At 37.7% G+C, this 24086-nt stretch overlaps 1 protein-coding gene across 2 annotated transcripts in view; it reads right to left on the bottom strand.

The window, feature by feature from the left end:
- Positions 1-24086, bottom strand: part of LRBA (LPS responsive beige-like anchor protein) — a 619335-nt gene that overhangs the window by 10732 nt on the left and 584517 nt on the right. For both annotated transcript variants that reach the window (XM_063458500.1, XM_063458501.1), the window contains exons 53-54: positions 3034-3135; positions 2317-2513 (exon numbers count right to left, since the gene is read on the bottom strand). In XM_063458500.1, the coding sequence (XP_063314570.1) occupies positions 2317-2513; positions 3034-3135 (299 nt within the window). The remainder of the gene's footprint in view (positions 1-2316; positions 2514-3033; positions 3136-24086) is intronic.

A 24086-nucleotide genomic window follows, 5' to 3' on the forward strand; every position in this document is an offset into this window, starting at 1 on the left:
TGTTAGTTAGTGTGTGTGTGTGTCTGTTAGTGTGTGTGTGTGTCTGTTAGTGTGTGTGTGTGTCTGTTAGTGTGTGTGTGTGTCTGTTAGTGTGTGTGTGTGTGTCTGTTAGTGTGTGTTTCTGTTAGTGTGTGTTTCTGTTAGTGTGTGTTTCTGTTAGTGTGTGTTTCTGTTAGTGTGTGTTTCTGTTAGTGTGTGTTTCTGTTAGTGTGTGTTTCTGTTAGTGTGTGTTTCTGTTAGTGTGTGTTTCTGTTAGTGTGTGTTTCTGTTAGTGTGTGTTTCTGTTAGTGTGTGTTTCTGTTAGTGTGTGTTTCTGTTAGTGTGTGTTTCTCTGTTAGTGTGTGTTTCTCTGTTAGTGAGTGTGTGTGTGTGTCTGACTGTGTGTGTCTGCTAGTTTGTGTCTGTTAGTGAGTGTGTTTGTCTGTTACTGAGTGTGAGTGTGTCTGTTAGTGTGTGTGTGTTTCTGTTAGCTAGTGTATGCGTATCTGTCAGTGAATGTGTGTGTGTATTTAGAATGCGGGGTGGGGGAAAGGTTGGGTGGGGGTGGCGCCCGAGTTTTGTCCTGCCTAGGGCAGCACAAAACCAGGATACACCACTGTGTGTGTATATATATATATATATATATATATTTTTTTTTTTTTTTTTTCAGTACTCTTGCGTGCCATTCTGAAACAGAGACCAGTGGAAAATGTATATAATGCTGATATATATATATATATATATGTATATTCATCAACTTGAAAACAATATAAATGATATTCCGTTATGCATTGTGCCAGGATTTTTGTTGTTGTTGCTCTACAAACATAACACATTATCAGACTAAATAAAAACACAGGATGCATTTTTCCAAGTCGGGCTGAGTAAAATGTACAGCTTTAAAAGCACCTTATGTAATTGGAAACATGTGCAAACAAAAACCGGGTACAAGTGAGAAACATACAACATACAAAAAGTTCACAAATACATGATATATTGATGCAAGAATTTTGCGACAATCTGTGTCTTGATGTTATGTGTGAAATATGCATATAGAAAATCAAAATTGCAAAATAGAAGTCCAGGCACTCACAGATCTATTACTACAAAATATGCAGGTAATATACACAGCAGATAATTATACACACACATAAATGAACACAAACAAGCAGCAATTATGACAACCTATAAATAAAGTACTAAAGATTAAAAAATAAAGAAAAATGTAAAAAACAAAATCATAAAAAGCTGTGACTTATATAATTACACTTGCTACAAACGGCATTAGAAAAATGAAGATTCACGCTGACTGAGGTAAAAGGCAGCATGTGTTTTACATGTTTACTTAATAAATAAAAAAAGCCATTGTAATTACTCATTCACAATCCCCTTGAAAGTACTACTAGTAACAGGATAGCTTATTTATAAAATCGCAAATGTTAATAAGAAACGCTTTGGGACATGTGAGGATTAAGCATCAAACCAAGGCAGTGTCGTTTTGCAGCTGGCTTACTTATGGCGAGATGTTAAATAAACGGAAAAAAATTATATCCAATGACAGAAAATTTGCTTAGAAATACATTTGATGAAATCAAATCCAATAAAAAAAATACACAAGTATGTATTTAAATAGTGTACCTACAAAACAAATAGAAAATCATGAATTTAAGAAAAATAAAATGCTATACCCAAAGTATGAAATGAGGAAAAAACTAAAAATAGAAGTTCTTTCCTTTTCTCTTCAACATCTTAATAAACAATGAAATACAAAAATAAAATGACAGGAATGGAGAGCGCATATGCAACTGGTGAGTCATTATTTGGACTTTTCAATTCAATATACATAATTCCATCTGGATTTAAAATGTCAGTTTTGTCCTAAAGAGAATAACACTTTGTGCATAAATAGTACGGATGCTCCAGTTATTATAGTGTTAGCTGGACAATAATGGTCTCGATTTAATAATCTTTTCCAATGATTCAATACGGTTAGAAAAAATACTTTCCAAATTAGTTATCTACAAACATTTCCATAAACTTTAATGATGACTTCTGTAGATAAAAAATGTGGAATGATTTTCTAACAATATGGAATCATTTAGAAAGCTTATTAAATCAAAGCCAATATTAAGCAATTTTAGGCGAAATGTTTTAAGCTTGTTTAAAAAATATAAAATGAGGCTGATAATTCTAGGAGATTTTGTAACCTGTTATGACGATATTAGCCTGTATAACCCCTGCAAGTCTCCCTCTCTTTCTTCTGTACCACCATAACCATATGCCTCAATAAAAGAAAGATTGACAAAAAAAAAAAAGAAAAAAAAAGAGGAAACTAACCCGTGTATTATCTTCAATTTCCATGGTGGCCTGAAGTTTTCCATTCACACTGAATACACAGAAAAGGCCCTTTTCGTAGTAAACAACACAGTGGCCCTCTCTTGAAGCCTGGATAAGTTTTGGTCGAAAGCAGTTCTCTGCAGCATCCAGAGTCCTTAAAAGGTCTCCATTCATAGAATGTATCAGGCATGGTCCTTCTGAAAAACACCAATAACATGATCTTGTAACTACCTCCTCATTAAGCCCCAGAAGAGAGCTCAAAACAATGAAAGTATCGTCTCGTATTTGCCTTTAGATCGATCACAACAGAGAATATTATTTCTTACTCATGGGTGAATGAGCAGGCTTTATCAGATGCACTTATTGAATGGTTAATGTGTAGCATGCAGTTTGTGTTTTGGGATTCTCTTAATCAATACAATCATCACACATATGTGTATAATTAATTATATTGTTTTCTAGTCTGTTTTTCAGCTCTCTATTTGTGTTGTAGGTTGAAACATCCTTCAAGGATAAATCCCTCAATGCACTTTTGTTTTTGCAATGACTATTCTAGATGCTGGGGAGCCAATTTATTACACTCCTTGTTGAATACTGGTCAGGATATATTGTCCTGTAAGTCTAAAGTTTCATGTTTCCAGGTAACTTGTATAACTGCGTTCTGACAGCTGCAATCTTTGTATACCATTTCCTGAGAGAAACAAAATCCAGTGTTACCTTTAGAACCACTTATCACCAGGCCAAGCTCTGCACAAACAGTTGAACAGGTAATTTCACAGTCGTGACCTGTCAGAATTGCCCGAGGAGTGGCAAATTCATCTGTGAAGGAAAAAACATGTTGCATTCAGATACCACTGCAAGAGCTGTATCAAAAGGATAATATATATATATAAAAAAAATTATAGGATGAACCATAATTTATTGCCCTCTTGCTTCCCCCCCCAATCTGCAACCAAAAAAACTGGACATGTGAAAAGTACATTTTCCTCTAGTTGCTATATACTTTATGTGTTTTTTAAAGAATGGACATTATCTAAATCAGGCTCATTTGTATGTTCTGCATCAGAGTGACCCGAAGTGCTTGGGCCGTGGCATGGGCTGGATAGAACTATACGTTGTAATCACCTAGGAGTATTTCGAACACATACATATACACACACATATATTTAGTCTCCTTTCTATTTCTTGAGGCATGACCTTTTGTATGAAATACATTCACACACACACACACACACACACACACACACACATATATATATATATATATATATATATATATATATATATATATATATATATATATATACACACACACACACACATGCTTCAAGAAACTCAAATGTCTACAAACATTAAATCAGACTATTACATATTTTCTCCTGCAGGTGAACATATCTTCTGAATAAAAGCATGCCCAACAATGTATGCAACTTAAAATTTAATATAGAACAAAGTATCTTCTTTTTACAGACTGATTTCTAAAAATGTTTATTGCAGTTTAAAGACATTACTTTTATTATTATTGCTGTGAAGCTTTGTTATACAGTATGAGAAAAAAACAATATGGAGCTTCTACTAAAGAGAGGCAGTGGGATTTGGGTGCAAGATACGCACACTAAAATAAATACACTTGGGAGGTATGAACGCCAAAGAAAACAATAATATAGATTGTCTTCTAATTAGTATTCTTCTGCTTGCTGACAAGATACCCTTAGCTCAAGGGCTAAAATCTCTCCGTTTAGTGAACTCATACAGGCAGTGAACTAAATGTATTATTTTTTTTAATGAAACATTATCAATGTATTTATTTTTATTTTTCAGAGAATAAACAATAATTTGAATAGTAATAGCTTAACCATACAGAAAGCAAGTATAAAGTGGGGCAAGCAAAACTCTAATATGTCTAAAAAAACATAATGACTTCAGTTCAGAGTTGTAGATAGGCCCCGAAGAGTTTGTGTGCACCAACCCAAGTATTATTGTTAGAGAGCAGTTTAAGAAAAATTGAGGCTCTCCCTGGCACAGGAGCCACCTCGTTTAGCTATTTTCACTACTGCATGACAAATAAAGATGGTCCTCGTTTTTCGACGGCTTACACTTACGACCAGCTCTCTCGCAGGGTGGTAAGCGCGAGCAGTCATGGGTATTATAGGGCTTCCCTGCTCTCGTACGTTCGTCTATGTTCAGGGAAATTTTCCCGGACATAGACATGCGCACCATCCTTAAGTTCAGGAACATTTCCCGAGCATAGATTAGAGGGATTGCCTGCTCTGGTGCATTTGTCTATGTTGGGGGAAATTTCCCCCAACATAGAAAAGGGCACCAGAGTAGGAAATCCCTTAACTCTTCACTTACCGACCAATTCGTTCTATGACCGGGTCATAGGAACGGAACCTGGTCTGTAAGTAAGTGTCTGCATATATTTTGTCCCACCTGCACAGCAGAGATAGTCTGAAAATGCTGAGGGATGGGTTAGCTTTATAAAATATCTCAAGACTAATTTTACACCTTGATAACTCGATACCTACCATCGAGCATAAAATGTGTTCCCTTATCAGTGATAAAGTGAATTTCAGTCACCCTGAGTTTTAGCCTCCTACATAAATACAGTATAATTTAAAAGAAAAGTAATGACCAACGTTAGTTGATCTCACATAAAAGAGCGCCTGTAAAGAATTCAAAATATATACAAGCATTAGCTATTTTGTAATTATATTATTCAAAGAAAAAGGTGCATTTCAAAGCAGTGTGTCATTTTAGACTCATCTTTGTGTTTTCTAGTCGCTGACCATGATTTGAACAGCAGCTGTATTTGAATGAAAAAAAAAAAAAGAAAAAAAAAAAAAACACCCAGCAACCAATCATTACAGAGCATTATTTTCTGTAATACTCCACCCTATCCTTCTAACCCTCACTGTATCTGTTTTCTAGAAAAAAAGGTAGGGGCATCTTGCTGCAAAAAAACAGTATTGGTAAAAAAAAAAAAAAAAAAACCTGACGTATACATGTGAACTTTATTCCATATAAAAGACATTTATACTTCGGTATTACTGGACACTTTGGTCTTTAATTATTGAGTTCCAAAATATATTAAATGTTTGATATATCACTCTCTTAAACATCAAGACATATTGTGCCTTGCTTTAGGCCACTTTGAATATCTTCTGAATAGAGGGGGTTTAAAGGAAGGGAGAACGTATTATAATCAGCGAGAGAGGTAACACAGTCGCCATAGACAGACAGCTAAGAAATGCAATAATGTTTAGCACATGGATTTTTCTTTTCATGTACCAAACCTGCAAGAGGAAAGAGTGGGGGAGGGAAGTGCTTTTATGAAATTATACTGTCGGCATGTGAGTAGTCTGAAGGAGATCAAGAGGTTCTTTATCTTGACCTTGGTATGAATGTGCGACAGTGTAATTGAAAAAGACAACTTTCTTTTGCACAAAGATTAGAGGAACAAGACAAAAAACAAAACAACTCTCTCCCAAAAGCAAAACAAAAATAAAAAAAAACACTTCGTAGAAGTGTCACTTTTTGCCAAATAATCTTCAACTCAATGTTCCACAATGCAGGTGTTACCAAATGTTACAAAAAATCTGTATAAATATAAAAATGTTATAAAAATCTTGGGAAAGTGACTTAAATAAACAAAAATTAAAACAATTTATAAATGTATTTTTGGCATGTAGATCATCAGTGGGTGTCTTTCTTCCCTGACAATTTTCACTTCACCGCAATGACAAAGACACTTATTGTTGCAAGCATTTGATTTAAGATTAAAAAAGATTAAAAGGTTCACTGTAGTGGTTACCATGTCAGGAGGACCCTGGTGCTGTTCTCCAGTTATGGGGAAAACTGTTTTGCCATGGTTTGTCTTTTACATAGGTTCTGAAGGACGCCGAGCCAACCTGCATGGTGGCTAAACCGCATCTAGTTTCTGCAGAGCTGCACAAGTCTGGTGTCGATCCTGCCATCCCTTTATTGGCTGAGAGCATTAACTAAACTCATCTAATGAATGAAAGTGTGCACAGAATATACATTAGATAGCCCAGAATGCTGATTCGGGCTGACTAATGACACTGTTGGAGGTGGAGAAACACCTCTAGCAGGTAGCCTAAATATCTTAGTTTGTGCAGTGTCTCATACTGAAATGCTGCACACACAGGATCCTTGCACCATGACCACTTCCATACCCTGAAGTGGTCACATAGCTTGGAGTAACCGTTTAATGCATTAAACATGTCCAACTTGTGGCTATATTGCTCCAACTGCCTCACCTGGGTATTACCATAAAGGCTACTTGAGATAAAATCCTACACCACACACCCTTAAGCAAATCCTAAACATTTTCTAGGAACCTCATCCAGGAAGTCCTTCTAGTGGATGTCTGAGTGACAGGCTCTAGAGGTTGCCTTAGGCAGCAATGTGAACACTAGGTTCATCCAAATCAAAGGCCTCAAACCACAACCAGTTGAATCGATGGTTCAGGATTAACCTGTGGAGTTTTATTCTTTGATTTAGACTCCACAGGTCAGTTATATATGATGCAGGTGTGGGTTAAAAAAAGGCATTTGATTCAGACGAACTGTCCAAAATGAAATTTTGTACAAGTCTAGTAGACGCTGCCTTTTCTTAGAAATGAAAAGGTTTGCATTGCACAGCCTGCAGGGACAGGCACTTTGCCTCAGTACCACTACATTAAGCTGTAGTCATTCTGGTGCCTAGTGTGTCCCTTTAATTACTCACACTTTTTAACAAGAAATCTACAGAAGGCAAAAAAAAAAAAACTTTTTCCTTTAATACGTTTGTTTAAAAGATTTATAAGAGGTTAGCTGCACTGAATGAAATTACTAATAGAAAATGTGTTTTACATCATAGCAATGTGAGCCCCACATAGATCAGATTCACCAACACATTCTGAAAGCTGGCATGATCCATATAAAGACAAAAAAGGACAAAAGATGAAAAGTACAACATTTTGAAGGATTTAGTGGATGGTTTTCTCAATGGTAAAGATCTATTTAAGAGCTGATTGTAAAGGAGAACAGATCTCGCTACTGCTTTAGAAGAATGTAATGATTTTTGCAATGCATAGGAAACATTTCATCTGGCTGCTGCTTTAAGCGGCACCACTTAAAACTTTTCTAAATGGTATTTGGGAAAACTGGCTTAAAATCTAGGAGAGTGACTTCAAAGAGAAGAAAAACAAGTCTTTGTCCCTTAAACAGGTTTATGAGTGCTGGTGTAAATCCCAAAAAGGGGACTGAAAGAGCTTCTTTATGGAGAACTTAAAGAAGATGAACAAGTTAAATGAGATTAAAGATCATCTGAATTGTTCCTCTAATACCAGAGCTAAACAGATGACTACTTTACAGACATGCGGCTACATCGGACTATTTATCCTAATATGGACTTATTTCTCTGAATACCAATACAAATTGATCAAATGAGTGATACGTATCAATTTTTGTCTGTTCTTAAAAGTGGTGTAAAAAATATAAAAGGGGAGGAGTCAGCAATGGAATATGTTTGCTGGTTCCACTGGTTTCCACGGTGATTGCCCTACTTTTAGTACTTTAGACCACATTTAGAACACAACACTTTAATAAATCTCCCAACTGTTTTTAGCAGTATTTGAACAACCAATTTCATCAATAAACACCTCAACCCAGTTGGTCTTTCATAAACTCATGCCAATTACTAAAGATGGTTTCTAAGACAAATCTCATATTGCATTGATATAGGCATACATATTTAACCCCTTAAGGACCAAACTTCTGGAATAAAAGGGAATCATGACATGTCACACATGCCATGTGTCCTTAAGGGGTTAAAGACATTTAAATGTTAAATCCAAGCAAAATAACTAAGAATGCTTTATGCACTAACTCCCTTATTACCCTGGCCTTGGTGTCGTATAACTGCAAAGGCTGGTAAACATTACAAACACATCCCTCAACGCAATACCTCAGAGAGAGCAGGCTCCTGCATAGAGCTCTATAATGGAGCCTGTTACGTGGCTGTGCCTATAACTCCTCAGATAAGGGAGCATAAAGCATAAAAAATAATGTTCCTGTTCTTTGTTGCAATACATACTACAGAAACAAGAAATAGTAGTGTGGTGGAATCTCGGTAAAAATAAATTTAGTAGGCCGAGATTACCACGTGGCATGTGTACGTGCATATGCTGACGTATCGATCAGTTGGTTGCACGTGGCAAGATACGATCAGTAGTGTACGGAGCATGTGCAAGAATACAGGATGTAGTATTCCCCTCCTCCATTGTGCTGGACAGGCCATGCGGTCAAGCAGGAAGTTAATTCTTATTTGTATTGATTGGTCAAGAGAATGTGCGGGTGGAGCTTAATATGGGAGGAGTTATATGCCTATATAAGGAGCCTGCACTATTGTCCGGGGCTCAGAACTTGTTGTATTTTGGTGACATTAGTCCCTCTGAGTCCCGATCGGTGAACCGAATAAAGAATCTCTTCCTTCCTGAAGAAACCTGTGTCCATCTCTCTGTGCTTGGCTTCCGTCAGTTTCTCCGGTATCAGTAGGGATATATGTGACATGCTCAGCATTGATTGATGGGAATGACAGGCTCATTATTGTTTTTCTGCTTATCATACAAGGAAGATCCTAATGTAGCAGTTACAAGCCCTGGGGATGTTGAGAAAAAAAAAAACATGCCCTTTACATAAAAGCAGTGTTTAAAAACTGGATTTACTCCAATTTTAATAAATTATCCATATAATGCGTTAACCGGTAGGGCTAAAAACCAGTCTGGAGTATCTGCAAGTAAAAATTATTTATGAAATAACTGATTCTAAGAATGATCAATACAGTCTCCTGAGTGCTCATGCCTACCAAGAATTGATGCCCCCAGTCTTAGTGGCATAAGAGATGCAGAGACAGAGACTATAAAGAATCCCTCTTCAAAAGAAATATGTAAATAAAACCACTTTTATGCACAAGACAAACTAATTCACTTAACTCCTAGCCATTCCAATAAATAGGTACCTGTCCTTAAGATCCAATATAACACTCAAAACACAATCAATTTTTTTGTATATAATTTTTTTTAGCACTATATCTGTTTGGAGCAATTATTCTTGTAAATTCCACATAAAAAAAAAATTATGTGGAATTTACAAGAATAATTGCTCCAAACAGATATAGTGAATGAACCGGACAGAACCATACATTTATTTTTTTCAGATTTATTTTTCATAAAATTTTCAAGGTTATAATTCTCTAGTTGCAATATTTAGAAAATGTTGAAATATATTAGGGCTGTAGCAGTGTATTTTTATTGTAATACCTATACAGAGAGGAAGAATTCTAACTGGTCATTCCATTTACAAAATGTACTAGTTAGGAATGCTTGGACATTTTTATAGCATAAATCTGAAGTGGCATTTTTATGGACTGAGAGCATATCTTTGTAGTAATGACATCAAACCATGATCTATATCCCTGTAATGTGAATAATTACAGCACAGATTCTGTTTCCTGAAAGAAAAAGTATTGAGGAAGGCTGCAGCCATTGCTGGACTAGCTCCTTTTAGAAAGACGACATTGTGCTCATGAGGAAAAAAAAAATCCATATTTTATAGTAACAAAGCTCTTAGTTTAGCCAAGATTTATGCTTCATGAAAGTGGATTCTTACAGAAAAACGAAAGGAAAGGTCTTTTTGTCAAATAGGCAATGTTTTGCAAGCACATGTAAAATAATCCCCATAGCCATCACATTTATGTATGTGTGTACACACACACACACACACACACACTGTAAACCATTTTACTTTGACATCTAAGTATGATATAAAAGATATAAACACATATAAAACAGGTATTTGAACTTAATATTCCTGGTATGAAAACTCCTAGAAACATGTAACATTGTGCTAAATATTTGGGACAACCTAAATTACGAAGACTGTCAACATACTATGTTAATCTGGAAATGCTTTAATGTACAAAGTTCACTAGATGATCTAAATTCATATGGTTCTTTTCAAAGGTTCAATAAGCACATTAATTTGTAATCATAAAAGGCCAGTGCTTAATACAAATCTCATAATCCTTATATGCAAAACATTAGTGGCCCAGTGAACTAGAATCAATGATTACTTGAACTACATTTGCACGACTGTCTCTTGTAGATTAACATAGGTGGAAACGTGGGTTTATCACTCTTTACATGATCTTTTTGGAGCAGGAAGTTGTGATCATGACTGAGTCAGGCGGAGAGCATGCACACACAGAAAAGTCAGGAGTTAGCACAAATAGAGACAAATTAAGAATAGCGATTCACACATTGTGTATAAACACAATTATAGAGAGGATGCAGAAGAAAACCCACTAATAATCCACAAACTCTTGGATTGTGGATTTAAGTTTGTTACACTTTGTGCTGTAAACATACTAAATTAAATCTAGGCTCAAAGAAATAAAATCATTTGAGAATAGGGAAATGAGACAGATTTAAAAGACTGGCCATCACAGTTATCCACCAATGGCAGCAGGGTTCTGTTCGCCACCTGAGCTAAGCACGCACACAAGAATTTTAAACACATGGAATTCACACAATGCATCACAATTGAAAGCTCAAAAAAACCTGCAAAAATTACTTTAAAAAATTAGTGTAACTGGAACCAAGAAACAAATAAGCACTGAATCAAAATGCCAGTGCGAGATGCCCTTTTGGTTATTTATAGCTAGTTATATGTAAGTTGACTTTTTCACAGTGAATTGACCTGGCAATTTAACCCATTTGAATATGCTACATTAAGAGTGTTAAAAGCATTAAAAGCTTGATAGGGGTTACAGTTATGGTGTAGGACTATTGGGTTTAAGGTTTGAGTAGGGTTAAATTTAGCATTGGGGTACATGGGGTGTTTAGTTTTTGAGAAGAAAAACTAGGGATTAAGTAAAGGTTTAATTTAGGTTTAGGCTTTGAGTGCACACATTTGGGTAACAAGGAAGGAAAAGGTCTGTTTACTTTATTTGGTGAAGGGTGTAAATTCAGGGTTAGGCAAAAAGGTGTTTAGGGCATGCGGATATCAAAGGGTTATTTGCGAAGAACTCACCCTTCTATGACTGCTGTAATCCAGTCAGCCATCTAGGATTGATTGTTGAGCTGCAGTGGGTGTTATATAGTGTGCTTCACTCAATGCTGTTGTTATGGGCAAACGCAAATATTACAAGTTTTAGATTGAAATGTTGTATTTCTTAAACTGTGTACTTTGTCTTTAAGAGATATTGCAAACTGACAAGGTGTTAGAAATGGAACATATTGTTTTTCATAGATGTTTCTTTAAGCAATAACCTCAGTGCATAATATGTTTCTGCCATTTTGTCCCAGACGAATTACAATAACAATAATGCATAAACAAGCTTCAAGGCTATGCTACGACTCTGTCAGTACGTTATATACTGTGGTAACCTTCGTAGATAAGGATGTTAAGACTTTAAGATGCCATCTTGAACTAAGTCAGGAAAATTTCCATGACGTATACACCCTTTAGTCATGGACTTGTATTTTTGCTAAGTTAAGGGAGGTCCTAAAATGAAAAAAGTAAAAATGTTACTTTACCATATATGAACTATGGTAACTCTAAAATGACGACACTTAAGGTATAAATAAGTGTACTTTTAAATGTTAAGAGACAGAGGAGAGACTTGGAGACAAACGCTGCTCCATCTTAAAATGACTGAGAGGCTGACATGATGACATGTTCAGAAGGGTATGTTAACCTTTTAATGATATTTGCAAGCATTTAGATTAATCTTATAAACTCTGCTATAATGGATTTTATATGTCTATATTTATATTTTTATATAATAAATATCTAAAAAGACAAAACTATTGCTTCCAAGACAATCCTTATTTTATATTGTATTCTCAATTGTTTATATATGTTAAATAGAGGATCTCTTACTAACTATATAAAATTATGGCTAAGATATCTGTATGGTTAGTCCTACTAAGTTCTATGCTTTAAGACATTATAGTGGTAAATAAGGGAACCAGCCGCGGTTACACTGTCTTTTATACAATGTGCATCAATTGTTGCTGTAACTGCACCTCCTGCAAAGCACTTCTTGTGGGAAGATTGGAAGTAAGAAGTAATCTCTTCCACTTCATGTCCAGGCTCACACACAAACATCTTCTATAAATGTTCCTGCAGCTCTACTATCAAGTGTAGGAGGATGATTGAAAACAGGGGACAGTGGCCAAGGCTGGTGGTACTTATCTCTCCCCAACAGCCTACTTAAACCACAAAAAGGCACATTATAAGTGCTGAAAACAGGAGTCCCTTAGAGTAGGCACCTGCCTACTCTGTCTAATGGAAAATCCAGCCCTGCCAGTGTGGCTTGCAGATGTTTATGAATGCAGTGTTACAAAGAGCCATTGTGTACCACTCAGCTACAATCTACATGCATCCCAACACATCACTCAAGATCCTGACCTAAATGTATTTTTGTTTTTATTTATAACAAAGTGCAGGGCAACACATGTTTGTGCAGGTAGTACAGCGAACCCACACTATCCGTATGCAAAACAAATGTCAAGAACAAACAGTAAACAAACTACTAAAAACATGGTTACTGGTAGATTATCTGTCTGTATTTAAATGCCACTGTGACAAAGCCTTTCAAAATAAATCAAATTACATACAATATTTACACGTCGCTTGGGCTCATTTTACTAGACAAACTGCAAATTCAAGTACTAATTGCAGCACCATCGCACTTCCTATTTATGTATGAATTTTGTACTGCAAAACATTTGGACTGCATCAAAGTCTAGCTACACAAATTCTTGGTTTAAATTACAGAATTCTAGTTCCCAGGCATAAATCACCCTTTCCTCTGTTTATGTGACATAGCCCTAGGGCTGTATGGTACATTCATTTTTCTCAGCAGCTAAGTAAGGTAAATAATTGCACTGTGTTCAGATATGGGCTGATCATGCTGCATATGGTATGAATTAAGCGTGTTCCTTAAAGATTAAAATAAAAGGGACTTTTACTTTTTGCATATATGATTCTCGTTTATACTTATACACACATGTACACAGACATTCAACCTTGCCAGAAGCTGAAGACAAGTGCCTGTTCTCACGAATACTCATATACTCCACTTCTAGATTGAAAGGAAAGATAGTTCGCCAGCTTCCAATACTCCTTATGTGTTGGCCTTTGGCCCATGGATACCATTTTATGCCATAACTCCCCTACTGTTCCAGAACACTGGGGACAGATATCATTTAGGCCAACTGTCCTGTTTGAGGGATGAGAAGAAAACTCCCATAATGCACAGAGCAAGCCATTCACATATTTATACAAATGTGTAGTGAAGCATAGTCGTGCCAGACTATTTGCGCTCACACAGTAGTGATTGCAGAATATTGTGCATGGTAAGCTTACACAGCATTCAGCTTTTTCTGGTTTGCACTCCATAGCCCCCAACATTGGTGTCCCGTGAAATGGACATCAGTGAGCATGGTAAAAGGGTGTGGAGCAGTGATATGAATTGTATCATTGCTGCTGCCTGAAGGGGGCGTAATTGCCTACAATGATGTGGGGCTAGGCATAAATGCTTGGCAAACAACCTGTTAATCAACAAGGTCAGCCCTCTGAGGACAGACAAGTGCAGAGAGGACTGGTTGCATGATCTCAGCACAGTCGCTAGTGCCTTGTGCCTCTAGCATAGTGCAAGCACATGATGTACGTGCTATGTATTTGGGGGACAAGCAGGAAACCAAACAAACAAAAAAAAAAACTAACAACGCCCTGTCTCGCCAAAATCAGAACGGTGGTGAGGCCTGTCTGTTCTCACCTTTGACATGAATTGCATAGCTAGCATGGTACCCATCCCAAACCTCCTCATCCTCTACCAAATGCAAACTTGCCAATATTAGTATAGGTATGATTAAGCATATCGAACCTGATTTTGTAAACATAACTTACAATTCTAATTATCTCATCACCTTCCCTCAGTAGAGCTTGCAATGTCATTTATAAACCAGGAGCATACATGTGGAACATGTAAATGAAGATTAAAAATAATGTTACTGAATTTGTATACAATTCCAGATTAGCGCACTAAATAAAAAATACAATTAGAAAGCAATATTTCGGCTCGTATAAGGAGCCATGAGCCAAAATGTTGCAGTTGTTTCTTTCCTAGTAAAGACTTCCTATGTGGAAAACTACTTTATATGCCTACGTTTTCTTTCCTATATAGGTCTTTTTTTTTTTTTTAAGCTAATTGCCAGGCCGGTGGGTGAAACCCCTCTTCTATACATACTGGTACTTAACTTCACCCACTGTGCCAAGCTTAAAGGGGCATTCCAGAAACTTACGCATGTTAGGTGCCATGAGTTAGTTAGGCTGCAGTTAGCTTTGCTGGCCATGTTTCTTTTATATTTATATTCTTAAAATAACTTTAATAATAACTCTTATAATAACTTTCTGCCCCTACATCCTAATCTCCACCATTTTTGTTTTAGCACCAAAAAATCTGTAAATGATGATATCCTATAGTAAAAAGTGACAACTGTACTACAATTAATTACATCCTTGCTGTGCCCATAAAGCATTGCTTATGGTATAAGCTCGGTAGTGCTAGATTACCTAATTTACAGCTTGCTTGTTAACTTACAGCATATGCAAGAAATGTGAGCATACTTTTTAATTATTTTTCTTTTTTTGTAGTTTTTAATGCACGTAAAGAACATTTTAAAAAGTGTTGGTCAAACATAGCCAGGAATGTCCCTTTAAGTTGTGCAACTGGATGGGAGTGCACATTTCTGTCAGAATCAACCTCTGTCTCTGGTGGTCCTAGCTACATCTAGGTTCATGACTGCCTATTTCTCATCCCAGAGGTAGAGGAAAACAGATATTCCCATGCAATAGGAATATCATTGAATGGTAATGCCTTAAGTATTTACTGGTTCATAAAGGGTTACAGCAGAACGTATTGCAAGCAACAACTCTCTCTAGGTGGGGGAGCAGCAGTCAAAACATTGAAAAGAGAGTAGCTGAATATGAATCATGAAAACTAGATACAGCTGTACTGGAAAAAGGTAAACAAACTTGTCTTGCTTTCATTCCATCCCATTGAGAAAACGAACACCGGTTTCTTCCTATGAATCTGTCACCATAGAACCGAAATATATTGAGCTACAAAATGCTTGTGAATTAGGTCATCTTATCAAAACTAATAAATTACAGCACATGCTCCTTGACCACCTGCTTTACACAGCTCATTTCTATAAATCAGATCAAATTTCAAGCATAAGTGTATATGAAGAAAATGTTCCTTTTTTAGTCTGCAGAAATTGCAGCATTTTCCTAGAGTCCAGCTTAACTGTGAAGGAATTGAAATGCAGACTTAGGCTTCGCCAGTTTTGTGACTGCGGTGGTCAAGAGGGGTGAGATAAGATGTGGTAGACACACTGCTAATCACAAATGCTAGGCCCCCAACAAATCGTTCTCTCTTATTCTACCTATTTATGTTTATGTAAGTATTGGAGCAAATATAACCAGAATGTATCTTTTTTTATTTTTTTTATTTTTTTTTCAGTGCTTAGGGTTACAAAACAAGCTTGTTGTGCCACGACAGCACTTCCAAGCTAATGAAAGAAAATAATATCATGGCAATTAATAACAGCACAATTTTTAGTTAAAGAGACAGGCTAAACGTAGTCACTACAACCCTGAGAAAAATGCAGGGAGAATGTACTATGGTAGAGAAAGGGATTATTCCCATGGTAAGGAAAATTACACTGGGTGTGAGCGTCCGATCAGGAAGTGTCCACCAAGCCAGATAGTAATTAAGATGGTAAGAAAACAGGTCAATAATAAACAAGTTTTATGTAGGCAGGGTTGTAGACTTCTGCAGGCGAGAATGTGTTTAAGAATGGCAAGTTCTGCTAGGCATGTATGTCAGGACTGCAAACAGTAATACACACAGATATTAAACTGGACTAATGTTGATAAGGTCTGTAGCACAGCACATAAACTGTCCTTTAGTAGTAACTAGTTCAGCCTATGCCAGACATATAATGCACATTGACCCAGGTAGAGTGGTCACAGGTGACCCGTTTAACCGTACCTCCCCAGTCCCCAGCAGAAGTGTATTTTAGCTTATCCACTTCACGTGTGTCCAGTTGAGCCACATGCAGAGCCTTATCCCGAGGTATGCTGCCGGGTTTCGCCCCAGCACAAGTATGGCCCATCCGGGCGTGTGTGTGATGTGGTTTGCGTTGTTTAATGCTGATCAGCGACTCAGGGGTGTAGCAACACGCAGTAGGACCGGGGCGCCGTCGCCTATGCCGTTTCTGAGGCGCCATCTTTCGTTTCCCCGCCACCAGCATTGTGTCATGAACTCGCTTAGCGGGTTTCAGCTTAACCTTGCCCCATCGCGGGTCAAAGTAGAGTGCTGCTGCAGTCATCAGACTCTGCAGTCGGCAGTGGGTGAGGACAGGCACTGCAGGCCAGCTTGCAGGTCAGGCCCTGGCCCCCAGAATTTATCGTTTTTATGGTGTTCTACAGAGCTAACCGGCATATGTGTTCTTCTAAACGGGAATACCTGCTTTACATACTATATTTTCCTATGAAATGTATAGTACACAAACTTACTAAACACAGCAAAAACTTATTAATTTTTGTTATCGCAACTACTACCAGATTCGAAAACACATGGCACTTGTAGATACAAAAACTAAAATTTGCACATCTGTGATGTAGTCCTAGTAAATGAAAGTTGCACAGAAAGCTGGATTGCTACATATAAAGGTTTAATATTCTGAAATATTAAATATACATTTATATCAGCATCTTAATACTGAAACTAATACCCGTACTATCAGATTTCAATTCCCATATTTCTACCTCAAGTAAGATCAATTTTTAGAAAGGTTCAGGAAAAATACATCTAACTTTTTATATTAATTAGATGCATTTTAAATGTTCTTTTTTTTTTTTTTTAATGTACCATAAAGAGACAGTTCAAACCACTAAAAGTACTTCATCTTGCTGAATTGCTTTAGGGGGGATTAACAGTCCCCCTATTAACAGAAATTGAACCTTTAATATAGTGACAAGATTGCCCTCTGCCAGCCAGCCAGCTTGATGATTGCTTTGTGGTGCCTCAGGAAATGGTTATGTGGCTGTGCTTCTCACAGAGAAGAAATGAATTCAATGCATATCTGAGAAACATTGGAGGTGCTGCACAGCCATTGATGTACATGTGTCCTACATTCCAAAGTTTCCCATTAAATTGATTGTGGGATCATAAGTGCGTGGAGCTCCTACAAGAACATCCTCCCACTGCTGGTTTACTGATAAATATAAGTAACCCTTTATTTACAGTAAAGGGGATGGGGTAGATGTGAAACTCCATAAAACCCCAGTGTTATAAATAAATGTATTTATCCAAAACTCAGGAGTGCTCTGTAAAATCGTCTTACACTGCTAGTAATAAATATATTCAAGGCCCTGGAATATAAAACTTTTTTTTTTTTTTTTTAAGAAACTCAGTCAGGGAGGAGGGGTGTTAGCTTGCAGATCGGAACTGCATGGGCTGAAAAGTTAAAGTCACCTAAACAGTTAGTAGTACACACATGCCATATATATATATATATATATATATATATATATATATATATATATATATATATATATATATATACACACATACACACACACACACACACAAAACTAAATAGGTTTTGGACCAAAAAAAACTAATTTCCAACAGATTAATTTAATTTTAGAGGGAAAAAAAAACTATAACTATAATGCATTAACTATAATACTAACTGTTACCATTAGTGCAAGCATAGAGTTAGGGGTACAGCTAGTATTGCGTTGGGGGAGTTTGTATAGGAATTAGCATTAACAAAAATGAATTTAGATTGCATGTGAGGCATTTAGCAGTCATCATACCTGCATACCTCAATCTCTTGAGTTCGGTTTATTTAGTTGCGCTGAATAAGTAAAATAATTTAGCTAAATGCAAAAGTATTTTTTCCCCACCATTTTAAACCTTTCATTTACACTTAATGTTGCATTAGGTATACATTTGGGATATTAAATTAAAGAACTTTATGTCCTTTAAAACAATATATAATATTTATGGGAGGACTTAAAGAGAAACCCTTAAATTATGGTTGAATGAACACAGTGCATATTCTAGGTTTAGTTTCAGAACTTTGACAACTGTTGCCTCGGTCTTTAAAAGGTTAATGAAACAGACATCACTTAATCTTAATGAAGTGGTTTTGGTGCACAGACCCAGTCCCTTTTATCAAGCAAAACATTTACATTCTGCCTAAACAAGACCTCACGTGGCACAGCTACTAGACGTATATCTTCATTGTAATAAGAATATTTATTTGTAATCAGAGTGTTCCCCTAGCAAAATAAAAAAAATACAACAGGCGGAGCCTAGAAGCAAACCGGAACGGACACACAATAGATAGGCTCCACACTCACGACCGTTAAAACACAGATTCCCGCCAAGATAGTGAGCTGCAAACATAGCCCACAGACCCACCAGGGATATGGGACGGATAACGAAAAAAAACGGACAAGTCCAAAATAGGGCATTCTATCAGTGATTTATTCCGCCAGGCACAAGGGGCACATTGGTCCAAAATGGCTGCCGGCCTTGCAGAATACAGACTCCTCGGATGATCTTAGCCTGGATGAATGCACCAGTGGGATGTTTGCCCCATTTACATTACCGGCCACAAAAAAAGGGTCAACCGAGCCAGTTACCAAAGACACACTGAGATCCATGCTGGGGGGACTTGCAACAAGTACTCAAAACTGATGCGGCTCAGCTCCACAAGGACTTGACGGGCCTGGTGAGCCACATCAGTTTTATTCAAGCCTCCTCAGACAAGCAGGCCCAAGCAATAGCGGACCTTCAAAGCGAGGTGCAGGTGCTTAAACACCAAGAGACCACAGGCCAACGATTTGCAGCTCTTGAAGACCTCAGACGCTGTTATAACAAACATATGAGGCATCCTTGACAACATAACGTCGGAGGCCCTCCCCCACTTGGTATGGAGGCTCATCGGAGCCCTGCTAAAGCCGTAACTGCGAGTTTCGAGGCAGTCCCCAAACCACGGAGAGCCCTAACCACAGCCTCAAGGGATCAAGTGGTGAAGTTCCGCTCTGGCGCAGACAAAGCAGCAATCCTTGCGGCCCTTAAGAGGAAGGCACCCTTCAGCTTTGAAAATGCCAATCTTACCTTTTACGCGGACTTGTCAGGGGACACCCTGCAATGGCACATGTCCCTCTAATCATTCACGGTGCTCCTGAGGCAAAACGACATAACCTATCGATGGTGCTCACCAAGGGAGCTGTGATGCTGTTGCCAACACTCTGCTTACCAGAGAACTCCCTTGATCCTGCAGGACAGCCAGGAAAAAACACCGCCATGCATCAATGGGACCCAGCGAGGATTACACCGTTCGTGCCTCATTGACAACAGCCAGAGGATTACGCGGTAGCCCCAACTTAAACCACGGGACTCACTCCACACTGCCACTCCTACTGTCCTCAGGACATACCCCAGTTGCGGTTCGAAGTTAGTTAAGATTTTTTTTTTAGACCCAGACTTTCCACTTTGTTTTTCGCCCATGTAGCATCCCAGTCACACCTGGGTATCCACTGACCCACATTCCGGGACTTTTGGCTCAACTATGACGGCCTCCGCAACAGAACCTACCTCTGCGGTCTACCACTGTGTGAGTCCTACCACTCCCCTCACCCAACCGCTTGTAGTCACACTACACCTCAACCGCCAAGACTCTCGGCCTGACAACGGTGGCCTCAATAGCTGTACACATCTATGCTGTTCAAAGCTATCTATGATGCCATTTCGCTTTAGTCTGCACAACCGCACCTAGGCCTACATTGCATCAAGTTGCGAGACTCTCAGCCCACATCTAACGGTCTCAGTCCCTGACCTAACCCAAGTGGTTCGAAGTGCTAGCTGTGTTTAGTAAGGCTTTACTTGCCAAGCCACACCTCGGCACTCGTTGCCTCATATTCCAAGACTCTCTGCCCACTTACGAAGGCCAGCATTCCTGGGCTTACTGATGTGGTTCAAAGTTATATATGCTTAAGTTATATTATTTTATGTGTATTTCATGGTGACAACCCCCTACTGCTTACCACAACAGACGAGACTACGCAGTCACCCCAACCTTGCCCGTAGACATGCCAGGTCCCCCTCCTCCGACCACCCCAAGACTAGACCTGAAACACCCATAGACATTAGGAGATCCTGGGGGTGCACAAATACAGTTCGACACAGCATCGGGGCAAGCAAGGCTACCTATGCGGCCTGGACACTGGCATAGGACACACCAAGACACACACACAACTCTCACGAGTGACACCTAAACCAGGACCATCCCCTTGACAGTCCTCCCACACTTCAGCCTAAAGGCTGCAGATAACCCACAGGTACCGAATGTACACATGACAGACTACCTAGAAACAAGAACCGATTATGACCACACGACAGACTGTAAGGCATTTATAAACAAACAAACAAAAAAAACTGCTCCTATGCACAGCACCCACGCAACAGACAGTATAGTCATGCGTATACTAAGATGTTTGTATTAAATAAGTTGCCTGTACCGTTCTTACTCCTGCAAACCCACTCACGCTGATGAGCCAGGTCAAAAATTAATTTAACCCCTTAAGGACACATGACGTGTCTGACACGTCATGATTCCCTTTTATCCCAGAAGTTTGGTCCTTAAGGGGTTAAAGGACCACTATAATGCCAGGAAAACATACTTGTTTTCCTGGCACTATAGGTTATCTAGGTCCCCCCCACCCTCAGGGGCCCCCCTCCCGCAGGGCTCTATGGGGTGGAAGGGGTTAAATCTTACCTGTTTTACCCCGCTGGGCTGCCTCGGCGCGGTGAACTCTCCTCCTCCTTTTCACCGTTATCGGCTGAAAGCGCATGCGTGGCAAGAGAAGCTCGCGCATTCAGCCAGTCCATAGGAAAGCATTCTCAATGCTTTCCTATGGACGCTGGCGTCTTCTCACTGTAAAAAACACAGTGAGAAGCGCGGAAGCGCCTCTAGTGGCTGTCAATGAGACAGCCACTAGAGGCTGGATTAACCCATTTGTAAACATAGCTGTTTCTCTGAAACTGCTATGTTTACAGCAGAAAGGGTTAATCCTAGATGGACCGGGCACCCAGACCACTTCATTAAGCTGAAGTGGTCTGGGTGCCTATAGTGGTCTTTAAAAAAATAAATAAATACAACAAAAGAAAGAAAATATAAAAATAAATAAAACTGTATTACAGGACTTCGCCATGAGATGGCACCATTGTTTTGCCAAAGACAAAATACACAATGAAAACAATATAAGAAATAACGGTATTCTCATTTTAAAACTGGTACATGAAGAACACTGCATTCATAAAGCAGTGTGATACTTAGTTTTATATTTGCATGTCTGATTACATGCTGCAATTGCAGCCAAGATCCTAAATTAAAGGTGGAAGTGCATGTGAAGCTTTTAAAAAGGACAATATTTACAATAAGAAGTTAAAAATTCTGTAGCAACTAGTGAACTTTTGTATTTAATATTTTGTTGATTAAAAAAAAAAAAATATATATATATATATATATATATATATAAACATATACACAAATACACACATATTATATAGAGATTGTAAGCTCATCAAAGCAGGACCTTATTTAACTCTTGTTTCTGGTTTTGTATGTCTAATATTTCCATTCTATAATTGTAAAGTGCTGAGGAAATATGTTGAAGCTATATATATGCACATGGGATTGTAAGCTAATTTGAGCCGTGCCCACTTCACCTACTGTGCCAGTATGTCATTATTTACAAGTTGGCACTACACACACACATTCAAATTAGGTCCAGTGAGTGCTCTCCTTCGATAGTGTGTGTGTGTGTATAAATAGTAAATTACAGACACATTTAAATTTAAATAGAGACTAACACAAATATTTCATTTAAAATATTATATTTATAGAATAAAGGTTTACATTCACACACCAGGTGAGTTAAGGAAGTCTTGTGTGTACATTTAGCTGCCTACTGCATTCCTGATGGTGTCATTACAAAAAAAAGGGCGTATTGCAACCCTTTGTACTCTGTTTTAAGAAACAGAAAAATAGCAACAACAAAAAATGTTAAATGTTGTTGAGGGGTTAATGTTTGGGTAGCGGTTTCAATCTACAGTTCAAGCTAAGTAAATGCACTTTGAAACCAGTAAAATTATTTACTAAACTGGCCAGATATGAATATTTATATGAGAAAATATTAAATAGGTCTCATGCATAGTGTGTGTGTGTGTGTGTATATATATATATATATATATATATATATATATATATATACATACATACATACATACATACACACACACACACACTTTAGGTTGTGAGCATGTAATTAGGTGGGTTGACATATATAGTTTTTTTTATATTTATTGGAGGCTGTGGAATCAGTCATTGAAATGGATTAATGATTGATATTAATTATGAATACACCATCCATAATAAAACTGCTTGAGGAAGATCTAAATAAATCATACTAGTGTAAAGTGTACAGCTCAATAGTGTAGGGCACATACCCGAAAACATTTATACAAAACCGTACAAAAAAGGTCAATTTATAGTATAAATGGATTATGCATTATGGAATTGCTGCACAGTAAAAACAGCAAATTTTTATTTCACATTTCGCAAGTTGCCATTTCCTTCCCATTCTCCCCATCATTTTTGATAAAGACTCAACTGTTTTAGAATTATTAGTCTGAATTCAGGAGAAAGTTTTCGCTGTATAGGAAAATATTTCTTTAGATTCAGCAGGGTTTCAGAGTATCACTGCAGTCACAACCCTTGAATATTACAGGCAAAGATATTCAAGTAGCGTGTCTCTCGTGCCATCATATATAAACAGAGGAATGCTGTACTGGGGAGTACTATGTCTGCTGATTACAACTGATACCAACATACTGGCACGCTTTTGAAACAATTTATAAAAAAAAAAAAGAAAAAGCAATTCCGGTACTAAAAACACATTGTACATAAAATAATAGCCACTGCAGTCGTTGAATATTTTATTTTAAGTATATTTTGGTTCCTCAACTGGCACAAGGAACCTGTATGGATACATGAATATAACAAGGTTTGCAATTCAGCTGGTTATTGTTCCATGCTTAATATGCGACTAGTATAACCTGCGTTATTGGACAATTACTGCATTTTACAGTGTGCTGCTCTTGGGATCCAAACTGCACCAGTACAATATTCTTTTCATAATGAAGTTTTTAAATCATTTTTAATTACCTTTCAAAAGCCACATTCTAGTGCTGCACTTGACAAGATGCAAAATAGTTCTTTTCAACAAACGTTGCACTATGCAGGGGATTAAATTTATGCAGCACGGCTGGTAACCTGCATTAATGTACTTATTGAAAATACACAAAGGAACTTTTTAGATGGTTTATGTCCACGAAAAAAAAAAAAAAAAAAAGCTCCTCATATTTATTCATTTAAACCGCTATATGAAAGATATTAATACTAAAACGTTAATGGCGTCTTATTCTGAGCTCTGTGCTAAGACCCCAGTCAGAGGAAGGCAGCACTAGATTAACTGAATATTCTTCCAGGGATCTCTTGGTTTAGAGAAAAAGAAAAAGGTTAGCAATACCAATAGAAAGACAGATTT

This window comes from Pelobates fuscus, chromosome 6 (genome assembly GCF_036172605.1).
Source record: "Pelobates fuscus isolate aPelFus1 chromosome 6, aPelFus1.pri, whole genome shotgun sequence".
NCBI lineage: Eukaryota > Metazoa > Chordata > Amphibia > Anura > Pelobatidae > Pelobates > Pelobates fuscus.